We start from the raw sequence: 13,351 nt of genomic DNA on the forward strand, positions 1-13,351 counted from the left end.
GGTGTGTTCTCCCTGTCACTTTGTGGGTTTCCTCCGGGTGACTGTCTGTGAGGAGTGTGGTGTGTTCTCCCTGTGTTTCCTCCGGGTGACTGTCTGTGAGGAGTGTGGTGTGTTCTCCCTGTCACTTTGTGGGTTTCCTCCGGGTGACTGTCTGTGAGGAGTGTGGTGTGTTCTCCCTGTGTTTCCTCCGGGTGACTGTCTGTGAGGAGTGTGGTGTGTTCTCCCTGTGTCTGTGTGGGTTTCCTCCGGGTGACTGTCTGTGAGGAGTGTGGTGTGTTCTCCCTGTCACTTTGTGGGTTTCCTCCGGGTGACTGTCTGTGAGGAGTGTGGTGTGTTCTCTCTGTGTCTGCGTGGGTTTCCTCCGGGTGACTGTCTGTGAGGAGTGTGGTGTGTTCTCTCTGTGTCTGCGTGGGTTTCCTCCGGGTGACTGTCTGTGAGGAGTGTGGTGTGTTCTCCCTGTGTCAGCGTGGGTTTCCTCCGGGTCACTGTCTGTGAGGAGTGTGGTATGTTCTCCCTGTGTCTGTGTGGGTTTCCTCCAGGTGACTGTCTGTGAGGAGTGTGGTGTGTTCTCCCTGCGTCAGCGTGGGTTTCCTCCGGGTCACTGTCTGTGAGGAGTGTGGTATGGTCTCCCTGTGTCTGTGTGGGTTTCCTCCAGGTGAATGTGTGTGAGGAGTGTGGTGTGTTCTCTCTGTGTCTGTGTGGGTTTCTTCCGGGTGACTGTCTGTGAGGAGTGTGGTGTGTTCTCCCTGTGTCTGCATGGGTTTCCTCCGGGTGTCAAAAGTGTCTGTAGGTGTGAGTGTGTGAGTGAATGTGTGAGTGTGTGTTGCCCTGTGAAGGACTGGCGCCCCCTCTAGGGTGTGTTCCCGCCTTGCGCCCAATGATTCCAGGTAGGCTCTGGACCCACCGCGACCCTGAACTGGATAAGGGTCACAGATAATGAATGAATGAATAAATAGTTCAATAGGGACTACAGGACATGCCACAAACAGAGAATGGACATCTATTATTATGCACAGCTCAAGAAAACTGCTTATTTGACTTTCCACTCCACCTTTAATGGTGCCGCAGATAAATTATTCTGTTCCACCTTAACACAGTGTAGCATGCAGTGGTGTCTAGGCAATACTGCCAGAACTGTATCACTGGACTTATAAGGGTACATTTTTTACACACACACACTTCATACCAATTTCTGGCCTTTATCATATTTTACACTCTGTAACAGATGTCTGCAAATTAAATGTAACCCAGTTAGAAATCCTGTAATTTCATCACTATGTTTCTTATGTCTTTACAGCACTAAGGTTGAAGCAGGATTTAACAGGATTTAAAAGCTTGCCTAGTGTCTAATGTCTTTCATTTTTCAACTGAGGGGTTATTACTGTAGATTTTCACACAACGCCACTGCAAAATTTTATCAGTAAATGAATGTGAATGAAAGGAAAATGTGACTAATGAATGACAAATTACAGATCAGCCTTGGGCACAGAGCACCTGGAAAATGGCGGTGAAAACAAAGTGCCTGTCTTTTTCACGTCATCTGTCAATAACTGATTACACAATTCACAATGAAGAAGCTAAATTCAAGGCCTTGTTTTGAAAGCCCCTATAATAATTAATCAAGGGGACAGCCGTAAAGATTTTTTACACATTCCCCCACAGTGGAAAACTCCTATTTAACCAAACAGCAGTTAAAACACTTTTGACTACATTGTAGTCCTGGTTTTGTTTGAGCTCACACTGATGTATGTGCTCCGGGTGCTCCGGTTTTCTCCCACGGTCCAAAGACACACCTTGGTAGGTGGATTGGTGACTCAAAAGTGTCCGTAGGTGTGAGTTAATGTATGAGTGTGTGTGTTGCCCTGTGAAGGACTGGCGCTCCCTCCATTGGGTGCCTTGCGCCCAATGATTCGAAGTAGGCTCTGGACCCACCGCGACCCTGAACTGGATAAGGGTTACAGATAATGAATGAGAAAGAGCTTGTCTTTTTCAGTGATTTGTTTCTGTCCAACAATATGACCACAAAGCATTAAAAACAAGTTAAATATTGAAGTAGTGCAAGAAAGCACAACTGGATCTCGCTCTGGATGGGTAAGGAAGACGTCCTACTCCTGCCATTTCTCAGCATGGTGTTAGACAACACGAGTAGTTTGTGTTGTCCTCCAGACGTATTGACTCTCGCGATGATGTCTTGGCTGCAGTGTGAAAATAGTGGTGGCTTGTGATCTGAGGACATTTATGGTGTCCATTAGGGTATAACCCTCTGGAATCTACCTATTTGCCAAATCATTGTCGGTCTGGACCACACGGCCGACTTTGATGAATTTGAAACCCCTGATGTACATCTCAACACAATGATTCCAGACTGATCACCTGTTCTCTGTTTCCTTGTTTGTCTGGTCGCTGTCTCTTGAGAGTGTGTTGTTGAGCAGCAGTGTGCCGTTAATAATTGAAGCTGAGGGCAGGAGCAGCACCGTCATGTTTAAGTTGTGCTACTGGAATAGAAACCCAGGGGAAACTGGAGGGAAACTGAAGGGACCCCCGCTTCTGGGTGGGACCATTTTCTCTAGGGTTTTACTGAAGGCTCAGGTTGCTTTTTCTTCCAAAATCAATTAACACTTCCTTCAGTCACTCCACCATGAATCTGAACATCAGGAGAGTTTTAGCACCTGAGCTTAATAGAGCAGAGAGTACAAACAACACCTCGAAGCCTTGGCCATTTTGTATTTTTAAGATAATTTGAAATATACCAACTTCCATTTACATATTTACAAAATTTTCTAAAATGGTCCAAAAGACAGTTTATTACTTTAGGAGATACAAGGTGTTGTTTCAAACGCAACAGTAACGTCATCAATCAGTCGTAACATTGAAAGTACATCATTGTGCATTTCATTAGCTCCACTCACTATACAGGAGCACTTTGTAGATCTACAAGTACAGACTGCAGTGCATCTGTTGCTCTGCATACATTTTAGCTCATTTTCAAATGATTTCTCAATGGACAGGACCCAAGGAAACAAGGAGGTCACTCCTTGTTTTCTACAGACGTTCTCTCTTATTTGACTGAGCGATGACAGAGAGATAAATAATTAAAGTAAAGGTAAGAAGAGGCGTCTGAAGCTGTGGTAGTCCCTGGGGACTTTGTAGCACACACACACACACACAGAGAAACACACCCAAGGCCCCATATGGCAGGGAAATTGGGCTGTGCCCCTTTCTTCGAGACCAATTCAGCGGATGCGGTCGATTTCCATACAGATGAGGTGAAAATTAGAATATTTCCAGCTTCTCTTTCAGCTGATTCAAATGAACTGATGCTGATTTAAAACAGAAAGCGAATCAACACCTGCATGGAAATACCCACTCGCTTATATCTGAACACGGGCTGTTTTAAATTCACACTGCTCTGCATTTCCACATGAGAGGTAGAAACAGTGGCTGGTTCTGTATAAGGCAGGTGTTTTTCAAATAAAAAGGTTTGTGTCTCAGAGAGGTGAAATATCTCAGAAATGGCAGATGCAAACGCACACACTATTAAGGTCTGGTTTGTTGATTTCTTACCGTAAAAGCTTCTTCTCTTCTGCGAATGATTTACCCATACTAATAATATGCAAAGTTGAGGACAAATGATGCAATAAATCATTCATTCATTCATTATCTGTAAGCGCTTATCCAGTTCATAGAGTTCAGGGTCACGGTGGGTCCAGAGCCTACCTGGAATCATTGAGCGCAAGGCAGGAATACACCCTGGAGGGGGCGCCAGTCCTTCACAGGGCAAAACACACACATTCACTCACACCTATGGACACTTTTGAGTTGCCAATCCACCTACCAACGTGTGTTTTTGGACTGTGGGAGGAAACCGGAGCACCCAGAGGAAACCCACGCAGACACAGGGAGAACACACCATACTCCTCACAGACAGTCACCCAGAGTGGGACTTGAACCCACAACCTCCAGGACCCTGGAGCTGTGACAGAGACACTACCTGCTGCACCAATGTGCAATGTGTAGCACTGATGCAATCATAAGCAAAAAAAACAATCATAAGCAAAAAAAAATAAAATATATATATATATATATATACACACACACACAGGAGGTCCTCGGGTTACGTCAGTCCCGAGTTACGATGTTTCGTGGTTACGACACATCTCCCATTTATTGTATAAACCTTGTTTTTAAGTGGTTTTGCGTCGTAAACGTCATAACGCAAACTATATATATATATATTTACTATGGAGGTCACACACTAACGTCTGGTGGTGATCTTAGGATAAAACATAGTGGACGAAAGACAAAATAAACTCAAACCACTCCTTTCTGATGTGTGAATCCTTTAGACGGCCGCAATGATCTATTTGCTTCCTGACAGCCAGGAACAGCACAACACTGAATCATTTCCCCTGACTTACAATCCAATAACTGCTTTGCTACAGACAAGTCGCTTCACCTCAGTCAGAAAGGGCCAGGCTACACGCCTGTGGCAGAGTGAAGAGTTTTCCTTTAGTTATTGCTGGTGATAGCTGTGGTAAGTACAATTGTCCTTGTCTCTGTTTTGTATGTCCTGAATTTAAGAGTGTTTACCTGTGGATGATGCGTTTGTTGCGGAGGTAGTGCAGTGCCAGGGCCAGTTCACACACATAGAGTGTAACAGTGTTTTCTGAAAAGTGGACGTTCTGCTGCAGATGGTAACGCAGGTCTCCTCCCAGCAGCAGATCCACCACCATGAACATGTCCTCCTCGTCCTGAAACGAGTACCTGAGGGAGACACACACGGGGGAATGAAAATGAAGTGAAGGTTTTAAACACCTCGGCTTCATTTACTGTAATTCAGCAGGGCAGCCAGTTCTTCCCACGGCAACTGGAACTTTGGACATCCACTTTCAACTTTGGTGATGCACTGCCAGACTGGGGAACCTGTCGTACTTTCACCCCTGTCCCAAACTTCGGAGTCTGTTGCATGTGACAAATTCTAAATGTGTTTACATTTAAAAAATACAGTATGTTTGTTAGAATTGAAAACCTTCTTATTGTGCTTTCATCAGAAAAGTGAAGATCAAGAGAATGAACAAATCATAGATCCTTGTTTTCATTGTGGGGTGTGTATTTTAAACTGGGTGAATCTTCTGGACATCTCCTACGAAACTATACCAAAACAAACCTTAAAGAGATATATAGCATTCAGCGTACAGACATTGTGTTAGTTATTTCCAAAACAAATCACTGCAGTAAAATGTAAATCAGACACTCTAATTCCTACTGGGATGTGGTTATCAGAAATTATTACTTGCATACCCTTAGAAACAAGAGCAAAGAGAAACTAGGCAAGCCTAGTTTTGCCGGACCACCATTAGCCACATAGCCACTGTCACTAAGGTTTGTCTGGCATTTCAGAAACAGGAAAAGCCCAAAATACAAAATCATGTCATTGGGAAGTCTAGAGAAGCTTTGGTGCTTCATATCAATGTCTTTTTTTACAATAATAACAAATAATTAAATAAAAATAGTTTATCAGTTGCTGACAGTGTGTGAGATCATGGAAAGCCTGTTATTTTCTGTTCAAACAAAGCTACAAAACTGAAGCACTCTGTTGAGATGATATTAAAGTAACTTGTTTACCAGGAAGCAACAAGATAACATAAGAAACCCCATAAGTTTTTGAAAACTCCTCACAGACACTCACCCGGAGAAAACCCACGCAGACACAGGGAGAACACACCACGCTCCTCACAGACAGTCATCCGGAGGAAACCCACACAGACACAGAGAGAACACACCTGTCATACCTAACGAGTGTCCCTACCTCTCTATGAACCCTCAGGACAGGTTGGACTTCAATTCCCAGGATCCCACTCTGTCCCAAGTTCCTGTCACATGCCCACAGTCAGCCAATCAGGGAGGGCTTCCTCGTTCATCATCCCCTGAGTTCTAATCTGTGTCACCTGGATAACTCAGCAGGAGGGTATATTAGGACAGACTGTTTTATGCTCATTGCGAAGTATTGCCTTCGGTTGCATTGCTATACTGAGCTGCTATTTTTGGACTTCGATTACCGTGCTTCTTTCGTGTTTGTGTTTTCCGTTGTCTTCTGGCTTCTGTTACTGTGACTGTGTGTTCGTGTCATCAGTTATCTTGTATGTTAGGTTCTGCCTCGTGTATGTTTTTCCCTGTGTGAATAAATCCTGTCTTCATCTGCAAGCGTCTGCCACATTCCGGTGTCGTTGTCCTACCAACTTGTGTTTTTGGACTGTGGGAGGAAACCAGAGCACCTGGAGGAAACCCACGCAGACACAGAGAGAACATACCACACTCCTCACAGACAGTCACCCGGAGGAAACCCACGCAGACACAGAGAGAACACACCACACTCCTCACAGACAGTCACCCGGAGGAAACCCACGCAGACACGAGGAGAACACACCACACTCCTCACAGACAGTCACCCGGAGGAAACCCACGCAGACACAGAGAGAACACACCACACTCCTCACAGACAGTCACCCGGAGGAAACCCACGCAGACACAGGGAGAACACACCACACTCCTCACAGACAGTCACCCGGAGGAAACCCACGCAGACATGAGGAGAACACACCACACTCCTCACAGACAGTCACCCGAAGGAAACCCACGCAGACACAGAGAGAACACACCACACTCCTCACAGACAGTCACCCGAAGGAAACCCACGCAGACACAGAGAGAACACACCACACTCCTCACAGACAGTCACCCGAAGGAAACCCACGCAGACACAGAGAGAACACACCACACTCCTCACAGACAGTCACCCGAAGGAAACCCACGCAGACACAGAGAGAACACACCACACTCCTCACAGACAGTCACCCGGAGGAAACCCACGCAGACACAGAGAGAACACACCACACTCCTCACAGACAGTCACCCGGAGGAAACCCACACAGACACAGGGAGAACACACCACACTCCTCACAGACAGTCACCCGGAGGAAACCCACGCAGACACAGGGAGAACACACCACACTCCTCACAGACAGTCACCCGGAGGAAACCCACACAGACACAGGGAGAACACACCACACTCCTCACAGACAGTCACCCGGAGGAAACCCACGCAGACACAGAGAGAACACACCACACTCCTCACAGACAGTCACCCGGAGGAAACCCACGCAGACACAGAGAGAACACACCCGTAGAAGCAACAAGATAACATTTTAAGTTTTTGAACATTTCTAAAACCAAGCACCTTAACATTTTATGAAGCAAGTAATATATACTTGATAAAGGGACAGGGCGTCACTGGGAACTAGATATTTATTACTGACTTACATTCGACTGATAAAACGGTGCTGTAACAAATTTACAGCCTCGTTTATTTTGAGTAACAGTTTGCTTTGGTGGCTTTAATAACACAGAGATTTTGTTCGTTTGCGTGTAAAGTTAAACAAAAAGTTGTGCCGATGTAATGTACTCATCAGAAAGTCAGTAACGGCATGATGTGTCCGCGTATTTGTGTCGTTACAGGGACAGACACAATGACTTTCTGTTTGTTAAATATATAGTTTAAAAAAAAGGTTGGCACACGGAAACATTCTCCAAACATAAAGAAGAGACTATGATAAATATTACCTCAACAACGTTCAACACATTTCCGTTCAAGGCTCCAGTAAAACACTGAGCTGCTCACCGCGGTGAATGTTGGAGCTACAGCGCTGAAGCGGCGCGAGTTTGTCCCAATTCAGCTCTGAACACTCTGACCCCTTGAACATGCATTTTTAGGTCCCAAAAAGAGACTTGTCCAGGGAAAAGAGGACCTCTGGTCCCCGCTGAACGGTTCCAAATTTAGTTCACGAACTGGAACGTAAAATATGGCTGAACTAACAACAGACGGTCTAGTGGTGCCTGGTATTTTTCTCTCTGTAAAAATACGGGTGAATTAACAGTTACAACTCGCGCATGTGCGTTTCAACATTAGGAGTCAGTCAGTCAGTAAGCGCATATGCCTCTCTAGGCCGGCCCATCAGGCGGTTCAGCAAAACAAGTACCATTTTAGAGTAAGACTACACTTACTGAGGTTTTTAATGGTTTACAATCTATTTATTGTTTTGTAATTAGGTTGTAAACACATTAAAATTAATAATCATTTATAACACATAGATACAAAGGGTAACTGATGTTATTTGCTAAATAGTGAACCCACATCCATCTATACTGTTAAGCCTCAGATCTTGACAAATACTGACTTCTCCATCATTCAACTTTCAGCCGCTCAGCTCCAGCACATATTTGTTAATAAGTTTAAATATTTAACCACCAAGTTTAATCTATTAACTGCTGATAAAAAGTATTTTTAGACACCGATGATAATGTGGTGCACCTTAAATAGGAACTGACTAAATTCATATTCTCAGGTCTGAGCTTATTCTTTACCTTGACATTTTCAGTTCGTTCTCTGACACGTTCAGTATTAGACCTTAAAGAGGTCACCGTTGCCCTTTCTTATCTGTGTTAAAAATGATTATTAATGGATTAACAGATTATTAAGCCATTTTAAAACATTTATAAGTGTAGTCTTATTTTAAAGTGGTACAGAAAAATAATTATTTATCAGTTACAAAACAATCTCTCTCCCTCCAAAACGTTCTGATGGGGCAATGATTTTGTGCCGTTGACTGAATCCAGGAGATGAATAAAGGCTGCTTGTGTTTGGGATCCAGCGTTTGAACCCTGGGGGGCGTCTGTCATTCAGGTCTGACATCAACAGACCTACATCAGCAAGCAGCTCTGGTCCAGTCTCTTCTAAGTTTGAGTCAAAGCTCAGGCTTGTATTGATTGTACGTTGGACTTCATCACTTCATCACAACAACCACAACAATAAGCACATTATTCAGCGTATTACATAAACTCTCCAATAGAGAGAGTTAATAGAGAGCCTTCGCCAGCATTCAAGCAAAGAAAACATCAAGGTCGTGACGTTGGTTAAAACCCTAACTTTTCCCACTGTAAGTTTCTGAGTCACTTCTTTCCTCTCTATTGAGAAACGAGAGAGAGAGAGACAGAGAGAGAGAGAGAGAGAGAGAGCTGGGCGTTGACTGAGGTTCGTGGATGACCTTCACTGAGACACGTTAGTGTGGCTAAGCAAAAGCCTGGATCTACACTGTTTGTTCAAAATATTGTAGCTACCACTTATACATTGAATTTTAAGAGGCTCCCTAGACGCAGATGTTCAAGGTCATCTCCAAAGACAAGTGTGGGCTAGAGATGTGTAAGGAGCCCCAGTGTTGGGATGGGAAGTGTGGACCTGTGTTCTCTGGAGTGATAAAGCTCCATCCAGTACCTTTGGGATGAGCTAATCATCCAACATCAGCACCTCACTGCACTGATGCTCTCATGACTGGACTATTGCATCTGGACTAAGGCTTTCCCAGCAGAGAATACACATTTAATCAAGTGTGTCCCTCTCGCCCCGTACCTGTGTGGAGCTCTGTGATTAAGTGCTGGTTTGCTGCTGTAACTCTTAATTCTCTCCCCACCCCCACGGAAGGTAAATGTGGAGATAAGATGCTGCACTCTGTAAGCTTTTTCTGAGCACGAACTGTAAATTCCACTCAGAGAGCATCAAGGACATCAGCACTCTACAGATTAATGGCCTGAAGCTTCCCCAAGGCACGAGTCTCTTTTGGGAGAGGAGAGTAGGAGTTGAGCCCACCGACCACATGCTGCATGAGAGAGCCCTAATGGCCGCATTCATCAGAGCGGCAGCAGGGGAACGAGCCCGGCCCTCTTAAAGCTTTTACTCACCAAATGTGATGTATTTCTGATTTAGTCTGACGTCGGTATGTTTATTACAAGCCGGGTTCGCAGCTGAGGGTGTCTTGCACAACAAACACATTTGGGATGATGAAAACATGACGCTATTTTATTCACTCATTCATAGTCTGAAAAGGCGTCATCCGGGTTTAGGGTCTCGGAACGCCAAGCCACCTGTCCATCACATGGCATCACTTACCTTGTCACTCGCACACACACTCACACCTGTGGAGAATTTCACACACTCACACAGTCACTCGCACACTCACACCTGTGGAGAATTTCACACACTAACACAGTCACTCGCACACTCACACCTGTGGAGAATTTCACACACTCACACAGTCACTCGCACACTCACACCTGTGGAGAATTTCACACACTAACACAGTCACTCGCACACTCACACCTGTGGAGAATTTCACACACTCACACAGTCACTCGCACACTCACACCTGTGGAGAATTTCACACACTAACACAGTCACTCGCACACTCACACCTGTGGAGAATTTCACACACTAACACAGTCACTCGCACACTCACACCTGTGGAGAATTTCACACACTAACACAGTCACTCGCACACCCACACCTGTGGAGAATTTCACACACTAACACAGTCACTCGCACACTCACACCTGTGGAGAATTTCACACACTAACACAGTCACTCGCACACTCACACCTGTGGAGAATTTCACACACTCACACAGTCACTCGCACACTCACACCTGTGGAGAATTTCACACACTAACACAGTCACTCGCACACTCACACCTGTGGAGAATTTCGCACACTCACACCTGTGGAGAATTTCACACACTAACACAGTCACTTGCACACTCACACCTGTGGAGAATTTCACACACTAACACAGTCACTCGCACACTCACACCTGTGGAGAATTTCACACACTAACACAGTCACTCGCACACTCACACCTGTGGAGAATTTCACACACTCACCCAATCTCTCACACCTGTGGACAGTTTCACACAATCACCCAATCACTCACACACTCACACCTGTGGAGAATTTCAAACCCTCACCCTGTCACTCACACACTCACACCTGTGGAGAATTTCAAACACTCACCCTGTCACTCACACACTCACCTATGGACAGTTTCACACACTCACCCAATCACACACTTACACCTGTGGAGAATTTCACACACTCACTCAATCACTCACAAGCTCACACCTGTGGAGAATTTCACACACTCACCCAATCACACACTCACACCTGTGGAGAATTTCACACACTCACCCAATCACACACTCACACCTGTGGAGAATTTCAAACACTCATTCTGTCACTCACATCTGTGGAGAATTTCACACCCACCCATTCACTCACACACACACACACATCTGTAGAGAATTTCACACACACACACACACATCTGTGGACACATTTGCACAGCCAATCCACCTGTCACGCGCTGTTGATGTGTTCAGGGCCAGATGAAGCTCTGTGGCCTCTCCAGTGCAGTTAGCTGGATAAAGCGAGCGAGATCTCACAGAGAGGGAAGAATTCTTTGGAGTAAAAGGGAAACTCCACTTTGGAGCTGGAGCGCTCAGAGCAGAGGAGCCTGGGGCTTTTATGACTACAAAAATTCCAACAGCGCTTTTCCTCCCACAAAGATTCCCTCTGATGTCTGGTAAACACACTCCACACATTCCGCTTCACTGAGACTCACTGTGGGAGCTGCCACAAGAGTTTAACACCTCCAGCCGCATTAAATGCTAACTTCTCTCTCTTTCTCGCCTCCTTTATTCTCTCCCTTTGCTCGCTTCTTTTATTGTCTCTCTCTTTCTCTTTTATTTCTTTCTTTCTCCCAATCTCTCTCCAGTCACCTCTATTCTTTCTCACCCCACATTTTATCCCTTCTCTTCATCTCCTTTTTGTCATTCCTCACATTTTGTCATTCTTCCCTAACTCTCTTTTCAGTCAAAATTCCCAGAAATTCCCCAGCACTCACACAACACTTGTCGTCTGAACTGCAGAGTCGCTCCCTAAAGCTCCTGCTGGTTTAAACAGTGACAGAACCAAATGCATGGGAGGTCTGGGTCCTCTCAGCCAGAAAGGAGAGAGGATCAAAGCCTGCTGTCTCGTTTGCTACTGATTTAACCAGATTCTCATGATCTGTCTGTAATAAGACGGAAGTGCCTCAGGCACATTTAGAAAACACATGAGGAAAACTGCCTCCGGATCTGTCCATACCCAGTAAACAAAACCCACAACATCCTCCAACCTTGAACCATGACATCATACTGAGCCCAGGAGACTCATTTACAACATCTGAAGAGGATCAAGTTTCCAAAACAAGTTCAGATTAGACCTGACATCGTTATAAACTGCTCTACTAAACCCAATTATAATTTATCCAGTATTTGGCCTTCTGGATGAATCAGCACTGACTGGATGCCAGTTTGGAAATTGAAGTCTCCAACTGGTCAAAATAAGATGGGCTAAATGCATTTCCATTCTGTGATTTTTGGCAAATATATTTCTGCTGATAGGGGAGTCACAGAATGTGTAACTTCACACTGGGACGAGTGTAATATTTCTTAGTGCTTAATACATCTTCAGTGCATTTGTATCAGAGACAGTTAGAAAAGAAATGGTGGGTTGGGGTGGGTGAGCTCATTATTGTTGGGTCACATGCGAATCTGGTGGAAGTGTTCCTCTTCAAGCAGGCCATCTTTCAGAGGGTATCTTTAATACCCCCTTTGCCTTGAAGGAAATGGCAGGACTGTGCTACAAATGCCAAAATACGTCCTGCTAACTCAATTTGCACTTAAAAGCTGTTGGGAAAATGACAGCATAAATGGCATCAATGATTCATAGACAGACTTTGCGAGAACAAGGGGCAGTAAATAAAGGGCAGGAAACTGAGGAAAAGCATTTGTCTGAAAGAACACAAACCGATGGCTTCAGCAGCCTATTAGCAAATTGCTTCAAATATTTTTTTCCATTAGTGCAACTGACCTCTCCTCCTCCTCCAAACCATTTTCATCAGCCTTCACCCTCTCAATATGACAACCACTTTCATTTGGCTGGAAAAAAAACTAGTGTTTTAAAAATAAAGAGGTGATTATTGGCAAAAAATTATGGATTACTTTGAAATAATGTGATTTTTAAAAATGTTCCAATTTACATTTTCTTCAAATTAACAGAAAGCATTTCTTCTATGGCATCGCTCCCAGCTGTGGGAACCAGCCAGTGGTCCTCACAAGTGGAAGACCCATACAATACGATATATATTCCTGGCACACACACACACACACACACACACACACAACTTATAATAATATAATACACAACTTTTAAATAAAATACATTCTGTGGACCAGAGAAGTCCCAACACTGTGTGTGTGTGTGTGTGTTACCAGCTCATTGTGCTCACTGCATTCCTGGCAAACACTCACACACACTCTCCATTCAGAGCTTTAGGAGCCTGGTCTTGTTTGAGTGGATATAAATGCCCAGTGGCACTGTAAAAATGACCACTAAGCGGACACACTTTCTATGAAATCAGTGTCAA

At 44.6% G+C, this 13,351-nt stretch overlaps 1 protein-coding gene across 4 annotated transcripts in view; it reads right to left on the reverse strand.

Annotated features, from left to right (window-relative positions):
- The window catches only part of stk32a (serine/threonine kinase 32A), a 66,017-nt gene that overhangs the window by 37,097 nt on the left and 15,569 nt on the right, over nt 1-13,351 (reverse strand). For all 4 annotated transcript variants that reach the window (XM_066645768.1, XM_066645767.1, XM_066645770.1 and 1 more), the window contains exon 5: nt 4,591-4,764. In XM_066645768.1, the coding sequence (XP_066501865.1) occupies nt 4,591-4,764 (174 nt within the window). The remainder of the gene's footprint in view (nt 1-4,590; nt 4,765-13,351) is intronic.

The sequence above is a fragment of the Hoplias malabaricus genome, chromosome 15, assembly GCF_029633855.1.
Source record: "Hoplias malabaricus isolate fHopMal1 chromosome 15, fHopMal1.hap1, whole genome shotgun sequence".
Taxonomy (NCBI): Eukaryota; Metazoa; Chordata; class Actinopteri; order Characiformes; family Erythrinidae; genus Hoplias; species Hoplias malabaricus.